The 12,455-nt window shown below is 45.2% G+C and overlaps 1 protein-coding gene across 1 annotated transcript; it reads left to right on the top strand.

Moving 5' to 3' along the window:
* The first annotated feature begins 276 nt into the window (after positions 1-276).
* Positions 277-8,740, top strand: NDUFA11 (NADH:ubiquinone oxidoreductase subunit A11). Its single transcript, XM_073571432.1, has 4 exons — positions 277-450; positions 1,571-1,663; positions 6,040-6,162; positions 8,442-8,740. Exons 1-4 carry the CDS (start codon positions 372-374, stop codon positions 8,555-8,557), a joined length of 411 nt encoding a protein of 136 aa, XP_073427533.1. The 5' UTR covers positions 277-371; the 3' UTR covers positions 8,558-8,740.
* The last annotated feature ends 3,715 nt before the right edge of the window (positions 8,741-12,455 follow it).

Genomic DNA, 12,455 nt, shown 5'->3' on the forward strand with positions numbered 1-12,455 from the left:
CGGAGCGAGGAGCCGGGGCCTGATCACAAGAGCTGACAATCTGAGGAGACAGCAATGCTGAATAACAGTCTACACTGTGTCACTAGATCCTTATACAGGGGTATAATGAGGCCTCACTGTACAGGAGAGACCGGAACGAGGACTGTGGAAAACGGATTAATATTAAAAAAAAGAGCCGTTAAAAGAGCCAAAAGAGCCGGCTCTTTATGGTGAGCGGAGCCGAATCGCCAAAAAGAGCCGAACTTCCCATCACTATAGTGTAGACGTATTGAAGACGCCTCCCACACACGTGACTGATCACATGGTGATGACATCACCGCAGGTCCTTCATCTCCCTCGGCCTCAGTAGCGGAGTGTCCTTGTGGAAGAACATGGGGTACTGGGACATCCCGGACGGCACGGACTGTGTGCAGAAGACCTGGCTGGTCACCAGGCTGTCGGTGGCGCTGGGTAGGTGGTCAGTGCACGGTGGGCTCCGGGTCGGTCACTTTTCTCGCTGTCACTAGATTGCTGCCAGACTCCCGGTCAATAAAGGAGATTTCCTCCAATATTACAGACTTGCACATTGATAATAGTCCCGGATTAGCGGGATTGTCCGGGCAGGAAATGTCTATTCTGGTGTGAGGTCGGGGTGTGACCCCGGCTCCCCCATGGATCGCCCCTCTAAGGGTTGCTCTTCCCTAATACTGGCTTTCCTCGGCTGTGGGAGTGTACACATTACTTCTCCCTTTTATATATTTTCCCCATTGTGACCTTCCATGTCTTATGGACATAACTGTGCTGGTCAATGGGGGAGCTGGGACCTCTCATTCCTCTGGGGGTCTCCCCACTACGGACATCCCCAGCTCAGTCATTGGGGCCGCACTTATAATCTATGCTCCCCTCCCAGGGGGGCGCCGTTCTGCTGCTGTTCCCAGGGGGTCGCATGACATTGACTGCTGCTCATTACTGTTCCGTCCGCTCTGACGTAATGCTAGAGGCTGCAGACGAACAGGGGTCGCTGACTGGCTGCAGCGGTCGCCTGATACAACAATGTCATGTGTCCTCAGGGCCGACTTTGCTTGGATGGCCCCCTCTGCAGGGTGTGAGGATACATAGGTCTAATTGTATGTGGGGCCCTGAAGTGATTGCGCTGAGGCTGTGCATTAGTGGACAGCCCCTTTAAGTTGAGGGATATACAGTAAGCTGACTGCTCTCACACACAGTATCAGGTCTCCCCATATACATTAGGTTACCGCTGCCTAATGTGCACGTCTTGCACTAGTGTGTAACTGGCCTTTGGCTGTGTGCACATGTAGAGGGATATTGTAGCCCCTCTGAACCGGCCTGAGGGTCCACTACACGCCATATTGGAGACAGTACAGTTACACAAGCTCGCCCAATACTTCTCCAGGAGATCCCAGCAGTCAGGGTGGGTGGGGGACGGGTTGATGGCTGGGATCACACAGGTCCACGTTGGTCTGAGCCGCCCCTGTAGCTTCTGTTGCCGTCAGTGTCTATTCAGACCTAATGTCATCTCTGGGTCTGTAGTTTCCTCTTCTGATTCCCTTTCTCGTCTTCTCGTTATTAGGCCTAGTTGGCTCTGCTTATCACATTATCGCATTTAAGCCCAAGACTGCACTGGAGGGTGTTCTGCGAACCGGAGGAGCAACATTAACCATGGGTAAAGGACCAAGTCTTCTGATCATTTGTTTACAGCGCTTGAAATAATTGGTAAAAAGGAAACTTGTAAGGGACCATATAAATGGACCGACTAGAGGCACTAAATGCAGGGCTGTGGTGTCGGTAAGCCAAACCTGCGACTCCGACATATATTGCTTATATTTAAGTGAAAGATTTATTGTAGTACAATGTGAACATCAGACATTTAATCATTTCTATGATGCAATAATCAAGATATTTAGACAGAACATAATATATATTTATTGGAATACAACTTTAGAACCCCAAAAACTGTAATAAATTGTAAATATGTAATACACTGTATAATATCGATTACACACACACAGTACAGACCAAAAGTTTGGACACACCTTCTCATTCAAAGAGTTTTTCTTTATTTTCATGACTATGAAAATTGTAGATTCACTCTGAAGGTATCAAAACTATGAATTAACACATGTGAAATTATATAATTAACAAAAAAGTGTGAAACAACTGAAAATATGTCTTATATTCTAGGTTCTTCAAAGTAGCCACCTTTTGCTTTGATTACTGCTTTGCACACTCTTGGCATTCTCTTGATGAGCTTCAAGAGGTAGTCACTGGAAATGGTCTTCCAACAGTCTTGAAGGAGATCCCAGAGATGCTTAGCACTTGTTGGCCCTTTTGCCTTCACTCTGCGGTCCAGCTCACCCCAAACCATCTCGATTGGGTTCAGGTCTGGTGACTGTGGAGGCCAGGTCATGTGGCGTAGCACCCCATCACTCTCCTTCTTGGTCAAATAGCCCTTACACAGCCTGGAGGTGTGTTTGGGGTCATTGTCCTGTTGAAAAATAAATGATGGTCCAACTAAACGCAAACCGGATGGAATAGCATGCTAGATGCTGTGGTAGCCATGCTGGTTCAGTATGCCTTCAATTTTGAATAAATCCCCAACAGTGTCACCAGCAAAGCACCCCCGCACCATCACACCTCCTCCTCCATGCTTCACGGTGGGAACCAGGCATGTAGAGTCCATCCATTCACCTTTTCTGCGTCGCACAAAGACGCGGTGGTTGGAACCAAAGATCTCAAATGTGGACTCATCAGACCAAAGCACAGATTTCCACTGGTCTAATGTCCATTCCTTGTGTTCTTTAGCCCAAACAAGTCTCTTCTGCTTGTTGCCTGTCCTTAGCAGTGGTTTCCTAGCAGCTATTTTACCATGAAGGCCTGCTGCACAAAGTCTCCTCTGAACAGTTGTTGTAGAGATGTGTCTGCTGCTAGAACTCTGTGTGGCATTGTCCTGGTCTCTAGTCTGAGCTGCTGTTAACCTGCGATTTCTGAGGCTGAAGAAAAACCAAAAAAACTGAACTGGAGTAGACTTGAATGACATATATGATGTAAAAGCATGTTTACACTGGCCATAAAAGCAGGCAAAAACAAAGGAAAAAACAATGTGTGTATATACCCTAATGCAAATAAATAAGTAAAAAAGCAAGTGCATTAAATAACATAGGGTACTTGGTAAATTACTTTTTTGATCAAAAAAGTATAAAGCTGTCCCACCACGGCAAGGTGTACCCATTTGAGACAGTAATTACACTAACGGTTAAAACCTACCTAGTGTGAATAGTGTCAGAGTATCTGGGTCCCAAACGGACACCCAGCTTCAGAGGGACTATAAGTGAACTACACAGCTCAGTAGAAAGGAGGCCACACCCTATTTGTACTGAATACAAAAATGCTGAAGAAAAACCAAAAAAAATGAACTGGAGTACCCCATGTAATAAGTGCATTAAATATAAGTGCATTAAATATAAATAAAAAAAATAAGTGCATTAAATATAATGCACTTGCTTTTTTACTTATTTATTTTCATTAGGGTATATACACATTGTTTTTTTCCTTTGGTTTTGCTTGCTTTTATGGCCAGTGTGAACATGCTTTTACATCATGCAGGTCATTCAAGTCTACTCCAGTTCAGTTTTTTTGGTTTTTCTTCAGCATTTTTGTGAGGAAGACGGCTGTGACCGTAGAAACGCGTTGTGGGTATTGGAGGAAGAATTAAAGCTGAGGGGTTTTTTTACCCTTCTGGTTTCTGCCTCTCCTGTAGCGCTCCTATAGACCGCTTTTTTTTGTTGTTGCTTCACATAGGATTAGACACACGGCTCAGCAGTCAGTATCACGCAGGATAGGATTAGATATGCAGCTAAGCACACAGTATCACACAGAATGGTATTAGATACAAGGCTCAGCAGTCAGTATCACACAGGGTAGGATTAGATGCACGGTTTTTATGTGCAATATAATCATCATAATTTGTTATAACTAACCACAGTTGGTTACTATGCCCAGGCAAAGCCGGACTCTTCAGCTAGTGTGTATGTATGTATGTATGTGTGTATATATATATATATATATATATATATATATATATATATATATATATATATATATATATTATATTCACTTTGACTTATCTTTGCTAAGACAAAGCCTAGATCCTCAGGTTACATTCACAGCATGGGCGAAGCCAGGATCAAACCTAGGGGGGGGGGGCAGAATCTCCTACTACACACCTCAGCTGCTGCAGAACCTCATACTGCACACCCCTACACTTGAAAATAAAGCCTGCACCTTTAAGAAGATGTGGTGGTGAATGCAGTCTATTTATTCCAACTATCGATTGATGTTGATGTGTTACTCAAGACGAGCAATGCCTGTCCTGGGCGTCCTTTTGGGCAGCTATGAGGTGTACCTGACTGGTGCTAAAAGAAAAAAAAAAAAAAGGAGTGTTAGTCTGTGTGCTACCCAACTTTCATTCTTTTTGGTGCAGATAAGATATGGATAGACAGATATGGATAAATGGATGGATAGAGCAGATTTGTAATCTGCTTTTGCTATTGAAAACATTATCTATGAGCTCAAACACCTTTCAGGTGATGCGCTTTTTTTAAAAAGCTAATCTGCTTTTGCAGCTGAAAAATGTATCCTCAAAAAACGCTGTGTGTGAATGTAGCCTTAGATCAGGAATAGAACAGCCATATATAGGACATTTCATAACTTTCCCAAATTCCTATGACAAAATATTCAGCACATTCTGCAGTGAACTACTGTACCCAATTTATTATATATTTTAGGAGTCGGTCCATTTTATACGGACTCTACGACTTCGACTCCACAGCCCTGACTAAATGACCACTAGTTAGTAAACCTTTACCAATTAATGGTCGTTTAATAGGCTGTCTATGCAGACAAAACGATGCACACTGAGCCGCCATACTAGATAGCCTAATGCGCATGCGCGGCCATTGTTTTCGGCAGCACAAGTCCTGTTTACACAGGACTATGTGCTGCCGAGAATGATGATATTTGATATTTTGCACTGTGCAAAAAATCATTTAACCCAATGGACGAGCGTATTGTTCTTTCATCGGGCGATGGGCAGCCTGCTTACACACGATTATTGTGAAACGAGGGTTCTTAAGATAACCTTTCAGTGTAAATGCAGCTTTAGTCTTAGCTTACATCTGTTTTGTCACCCCGTACATCTTGTCATATTTGCATCAGTGCCATTTTTTGGGGATGTGGCTTTAGTTTTGTTCTGCACTATGGCATTTGTGAGCAACAGGAAACTTTCGCAAAGTAAGAGCAGACCTCTCTCTGTTTACCAATCTCTCAGGATCAGTTGGGGTCCTTTTGGAGTCAGACCCCTTACCCCCCCCCAATCTACCAGATAGTATAGACATATACTAGCGCTACACCATCACTGTTTGGAATAAAAGTGCCCCTATTGAAATCTCTGTAATGTAAGTAAACCAGATGTCTGGCTGATGAGTGCTTGTCCCTGCCGCCAGGAGTACCCCTTTTAGAATTAAAAATATATATAAGATGTTGTATCGACTCTTAAAATAAAGGGTTTTATATAGGCCACAGAACAATATTCCTGGTCAGGAGATGACGTCATGTTGGTAATATGTGTTAGTAAATCTAGTGGTATATCTAGTATCTCCTCCATAAACATGCATGTTCACTTCAGAGTAGCCTTAATGTTTACAGTCATGAGCACTACATCTCCCAGAAGACTGATCCAAAGTGTCCAGTCTCAGTTTTGCAACAGATCCCTTGACTCCCTGAATAGCTCTTGATCTGATGGTCCTTGGCCCTCTGTGTAGCGCGCGCCGGGGCCTCTATGTAGCTCGTGCTGGGCCATTCTTTTTAGGGAACTCTTGTAATAATGCTATGCCCTGGGGCAGCTGCAGAAGGGGGTAACGTATGCTCAGTTTTTCCATTGATAGCAGCTGATCGCAGGGCTAGTGTATGATTACTTTGAGGCTGTGAGTGCAGCACATTTTAATTGCAATGTATTTTTTTTTTTTTTCTTTTTCCCATTAGCTTCCCTTGGTGCAATCTTTGGGATCACCACCTGTGTCACAGCTCAGATTCGGGAGAAACCAGATGACTTGATCAATTACTTTGTAGGAGGTTGTGCCTCTGGTGCCTTTCTCGGAATCAAGAGTAAGTTTGCTTGTAAAACATTGACGACATTAGATGTATGAAGAACGCCAGCACCAATTTAAAGTGAGAAATCTAAGATTATTGTAATGTTACACCAAAGTTTTCTAAGTTCTAATTGAAAACCTTTTTAAGGGTTATATGCACACTGCATCTTTTTCAGGTGGGGAAAATAAGTACTTGGTACACGGACAATTTTGCAAGTTTTCCAACCTCCAAAGAATGAAAAGGTCTGTAATTTTTAGCCATAGGTACAATTGAACTGTGAGAGTCAGAATCTAAAAATAAAAACAAAAAAAAAATTAAAAATCATACAATTAAATTGCATTTTATTACATGAAATAAGTATTTGATCATCTACCAACCAGCAAGGATTCTGGCTCTGACAGACCTGTTAGATTTTCTTTAAGAAGCCCTCCTACGCTGCACTCATTAACTATATTAATTGCACCTGTCTACACAATCAATCACCCTCTAACCTTTCCACCATGGCCAAGACCAAAGATCTGTCTTATGACACAAGAGACAAAGTTGTAGACCTGCACAAGGCTGGGATGGGTTACAGGACAATAGACAAGCAACTTGGTGAGAAGGCAGCAACTGTTGGCACAATTATTAGAAAATGGAAGAAACACAAGATGACTGTTAATCCTCCTCAGTCTGGGGCTCCATGCAAGATCTCTCCTCATGAGGTAAGGATGATTCTGAGAAAGATCATGAATATGCCCAAAAACTACAGGAGAGGACCTGGTCAATGACCAGAAGAGCTGTGACCACAGTCTCAAACATTACCATTAGTAAAACACTACGCCATCTTGGAATATAATCCTGCAGGGCAGGCAAGGTCCCCCTGCTCACCCCAGCACTTTTCCAGGCCCATGTGAAGATCACCAATGACCAGCTGGATGATCCAGGGGAGGAATGGGAGAAGGTCATGTGGACAGATAAGACCAAAATAGAACTTTTTGGTATCAAATCCACTCGCCTTGTTTGTACTCATTTTTCGTCTTCCTCCAACCCCCCAAGAACAACATCCCAACCATGAAGCATGGAGGGGGAAAAATTTGGGGGTGCTTTTCTGCAAAGGGGACAGAACGACTGCACCGTATTGAAGGGAGGATTGCTAGGGTCATGTATTCTGAGATTTTTGCCAACAACCTCCTTCCCTCAGTAAGAGCATTGCAGATGGTCATGACTGGGTCTTCCAGCATGGCAATGACCTGAAACACTCAGCCAGGGGCAACTAAGGAGTGGCTCTGTAAGAAGCATTTCCAGGCCTAGCCAGTCTCCAGACCTGAACGCAATAGAAAATCTTTGGAGGGAGCTGAAACTCAATGTTGCCCAGCGACAGCCCTAAAACCTGAAAGATCTGTATGGAGGAGTGGGCCAAAATCCCTGCTGCAGTGTGTGCAATCTTGGTCAAGAACTACAGGAAACGTCTGACCTCTGTAATTGCTAACAAAAGTTTTCTCTACCAAATATTAAGTTGTTTTTCTATTGTTTGAAATTCTTATTTCATGCAATAAAAAGCAAATTAATGTAAAAATCATACAATGTGATTTCTTTATTTTCTATTAGTGTACCTATGATAAAATGTACAGACCTCCATTCTTTGTAGGTGGGAAAACTTGCAACACTGGCAGTGTATCAAATACTTATTTTTCCCACTGTACCATAAGGGGTTATTTAAAATGCATTATTTGGGTAAGGTCACGTGTTGCAGATTTGGTGTAGTTAGTCTCCTCTTCTGACAATTTATCAGTTCCTTGCTGGTCATCTCATTGCATCCCGGCTCCCTATGTTGGTGGTTTTGTTTCGATGTGGCTATAGTGGTCTCGTTGGGTTATGTAAATAGTTTTTCTTGTATAGCGCATCAGAAGAAGGGTTCCTGCTCTACTCCCTACTCTAGTGATAGCTGTAGATGACATTATTTTACCATTGAATGTATCAGATTGGGTTGAAACTTGTCACCAAAAGTTCCTTTCATTAAAATGCGTATCATTGGTGCAAACTGTGCAGTTGCACAAGAATCCATGGGGTAAGGGGGCCACTATGACCCCAAAGCAGGTGGAATTGTGCTTTGTGATGAGATACTGGACTACAAAGGGCCCATATATTGTCCTAGCACCGGGGCCTCTTCTGTGTCCGCTCCTGTTATAATGAGTAATGATTATTACAAATACTGTATATTCTGTTTGCTTTCTATCCCGTCCATTTGTCTTAAAATGCCCGTGTGATTACAAGAAATGAAGAAATGTCCGCTTCTGCTCTACTATCCACAGCTCACAGTTATGCGACTGGGACCTCGGCCTGTGTGGCATTTGGCGTCTTGGCTGCTTTATCCAAGAGCTCAAAAAGAGACGGATGGGAATTTATTACATCTGAGCCAAAACTCTGAAGCTCTGCCTACATCTCCTGTGATGCTAATGTTAATAATAAATCTAAATATACATGACTGCTGCTTTCATGTACATGGTGTCATTACCACGAATCGGGACACTTCCATAAAATAACCCTTTTATCACAAGTTAAGATATTTGTAGCTATTACATCATTTAAAATAAATGGTTTGTTTTCATAATTTTTTTTTTTTTTTTTTTGATAAGCCTTTCTTTCTTCCTCAGTCTTTTGTCTTGAATTTCCTTTTGATGGCCACTGTTAGCAAGACAGAGAAATCTCTCCATCAATTGGGCCAGGTAAGAGTTTGCGGGCCTTAAAGGGATTGTCTGAACTAAAACTACAAGTCTACAGTCACTCTATATGACTGCAGACTTGAGAATCGTCACATTACACACTGTGAGGATTCTCTGATGCCGGAATAAGAGGGGTCGTGACCGCAGGTACGTAATTTGCATACATGGGGTCATGTGCCGACTAGATTGTGTCCAGCCTCGCTCAATTCACTTGCACGGCCGGAAGTATGCAATCACAAACTTGTGTTCACATGACCGCTCGCTGCTGACACCAGAGAATCCTCACCATGTGCAGTGTAGTTTTAGACCGAAGAACCCCTTTAAGTAAATTAGAGCACTACACTTCCACTAATTATACTGCCCCCTGTGGGGATGTGGCTCGCTTAGGTGCAGCGGGAGACAAATGTGAGACAGGTTCTTCCACAGTGCTTGCAGTTTATTCACAGCATAAACGCACAAGGCAACGTAACAGCAAACAAATAGCCTTTTAGCTCAGGCAAAATAACACAATGTCCGTAGTTGTAGACTCAGAGCAGGAGTCTCAGCACACATGGGAGGCTTAGTCCTCCCCACACACAACTCCTTGGTTCAGGAGCAGGCCACATTATAAGGCTGTAGCCACACCCACGTTCCCAGCAGCTGACTGGTCACCTGACTGTGACCTCACCACAGGTCCTTCAAACAAAAACAATAACAATATCTGTTATGCTTTACTTCTGCCTTACATTATAGAGACAAGCCATTTATGAGACACATATCTCCCATCGATTACACGACCCTTAGCCCTGCCACATACCTCCCCCCTCTGCCTAAAGCCGTGGGGCTTGGCACTTTCACCTACCAGGCAAGGGATTCTGGAGAGGGCATCGGCATTCCCATGTAGCTTCCCGGCCCTATGCTCTACATGGAAGCTGAAGTCTTGTAGGGCTAAGAACCAGCGGGTGACCCTAGCATTCTTGCCCTTGGTTTCCCTCATCCACCTGAGTGGGGCATGGTCGGATATTAACCTAAACTTCCGTCCCACCAGGTAGTACCGTAATGTGTCCACTGCCCATTTTATGGCCAAACACTCCTTCTCTACAACTGAGTAATTTCTCTCACAAGAAGTCAACTTCCTACTCAAGTAGAGAACAGGATGCTCTTCCCCACGTATCTCTTGGGAAAGGACAGCTCCTACCCCGACATCTGAGGCATCTGTCTGGAGGACAAATTCACGTTTAAAGTCTGGGGCCACCAAAACGGGTTGCTTACAAAGCGCTCCCTTCATTTCTTGGAAGGCTGACTCTGCTTCTTCGGACCAGCTGACCATCACTGACTTTGTCCCTTTAAGCAGATCAGTTAGAGGTGCAGCCATTGTGGCGAAGTTTGGGATAAACCTCCTGTAATATCCCACAATCCCCAGGAAGGCTTTAACTTGCTTCTTTGACAGAGGTCTCGGCCATGTTTGAATTGCCTCCACTTTATTGATTTGGGGTTTGATCTCGCCACGCCCCACTACATATCCGAGGTACTTGGCTTCTTCTCTCCCCAAGGCACACTTCTTCGGGTTTATTGTAAACCCTGCCTCTCTTAGAGCGTCAAACACTGCTTGGACCTTTTTCAGGTGAGTCTCCCAGTCCGGGGTAAAGATGACGATATCATCCAGGTATGCAGCAGCGTATAGCTTATGAGGTGCAAGGATTCTATCCATCGCCCTCTGGAAGGTTGCTGGAGCTCCCTGTAGGCCAAACGGCATCCGGACATACTGGAAGCACCCGTCTGGTGTGGAGAATGCCGTCTTCTCCTTGGCTTCCTGTGCCATGGGGATCTGCCAATATCCCTTGGTCAGATCCAAAGTGGTTATGTACCTGGCAGGTCCAAGTCTCTCGATGAGCTCATCAACGCGTGGCATGGGATAAGCGTCGAACTTGGAGACCTCATTCAGCTTCCGGTAATCGTTGCAGAACCTCCATTCACCATCAGGTTTTGGGACCAGGACAATCGGGCTCGACCAGCCGCTCTTGGATTCCTCAATGACCCCGAGCTTCAACATACGCTGCACCTCCTTGGAGATTACCTCTCGCCGGGCCTCAGGAATACGATATGGTTTCACGTTCACCCGCACATGTGGCTCGGTCAGAATTTCGTGCTCCACCACCTTCGTGCACCCCGGCAACTCTGAGAACAGGTCCCGGTTTTTCTGGAGTAACTCCCGGCACTGCTGCTTCTGGGCCTTCGATAGAGTCTCCGCTATGGTAACGGCTCCAACCTCCCCTTCTAGGTTGCCCAGCAAGCACGGAGTTACCGCTGGCTCTCTATCTTGCCACGGCTTGATAAGGTTAACATGGTAAACCTGGTATGGCTTCCGTCTTCCGGGTTGGTGGATCTTGTAGTTTACGTCTCCCAGTTTCTCCACCACCTCATATGGCCCTTGCCACTTGGCCAAGAACTTACTTTCCACTGTCGGGATTAGCACGAGAACTCGGTCTCCCGGATTGAACTGCCTCACTCTGGCTGACCGGTTGTAGACCCTGGCCTGAGCCTCTTGTGCCTGGCGGAGATGTTCTTTAACAATGGGCATCACCTTTGCAACCCTCTGCTGCATCAGTGCCACATGCTCAATGACGCTTCTGTGGGGCGTGACTTCGGCTTCCCAGGTTTCCTTGGCTATATCTAGGAGACCTCGCGGATGCCGGCCGTACAGAAGCTCGAAGGGGGAGAACCCCGTGGAGGCCTGGGGAACTTCACGGATAGAAAACAGTAAATACGGTAAGAGACAATCCCAGTCTCTACCATCTTCCTCTATGACTTTTCTCAGCATGCTTAAAAGGGTCTTGTTAAACCTCTCAACAAGGCCATCTGACTGTGGATGGTACACTGAAGTCCTCAGCTGGGAAATTTGCAAGACTCTGCACAATTCTCTCATCACCTTGCTCATAAAAGGTGTCCCCTGGTCGGTCAGGATCTCCTTCGGCAAACCCGTCCGGGAAAACGCATGGACCAGCTCACGGGCTATACTCTTCGCAGAGGAGTTTCTCAGGGGAATGGCCTCAGGATAGCGTGTGGCATAGTCCAGGATGACTAATATATACTGATGGCCCCGAGCTGATTTAACTAAGGGACCGACCAAGTCCATGGCAATTCTCTCAAATGGCACCTCAATAATGGGCAGTGGCACAAGAGGGTTCCGAAAATGAGATGTGGGGGCAGTTAACTGACATGTCGGGCAGGACCTGCAATAGTTTACTATTTCCCGGTGACACCCAGGCCAATAGAACCTCTGTACAATCCGTTCCTGGGTTTTTTCCACCCCCAGGTGTCCCCCCAAGATGTGTGAATGGGCCATGTCCAACACTTTTCGTCTATAGGGGCCTGGTACTATTAACTGCTCTGCCACCTCCTCCCTTATTTTCGTGACCCGGTACAACAATTCCCCACTCAACATAAAATGGGGAAACCTTGTGTCTGCTCCCGGCTCTTGTGCAACCCCATTAATGACGGTGACATTGTTAAAGGCTTCCCTTAGTGTGGGGTCCCTATGTTGGGCAGTCCCAAAATTCTCCCCGGCCACCCCTAACTCCGGGATGTCAGGTACAGGGGACCCTTCCTCTTCATCCCCAACAA

The sequence above is a fragment of the Dendrobates tinctorius genome, unplaced genomic scaffold (assembly GCF_039654945.1).
Source record: "Dendrobates tinctorius isolate UK_male_01 unplaced genomic scaffold, ASM3965494v1 ptg000029l, whole genome shotgun sequence".
Lineage (NCBI taxonomy): Eukaryota > Metazoa > Chordata > Amphibia > Anura > Dendrobatidae > Dendrobates > Dendrobates tinctorius.

Bases quoted from the DNA above. Each gene is read 5' to 3' on its own strand.
- NDUFA11 (XM_073571432.1), top strand. From the start codon at position 372: ATGGGGTACTGGGACATCCCGGACGGCACGGACTGTGTGCAGAAGACC. The intron at 451-1,570 runs GTAGGTGGTCAG...TCTCGTTATTAG, and splicing joins CAGGCTGTCGGTGGCGCTGG to GCCTAGTTGGCTCTGCTTAT. The intron at 6,163-8,441 runs GTAAGTTTGCTT...TACTATCCACAG, and splicing joins TGCCTTTCTCGGAATCAAGA to CTCACAGTTATGCGACTGGG.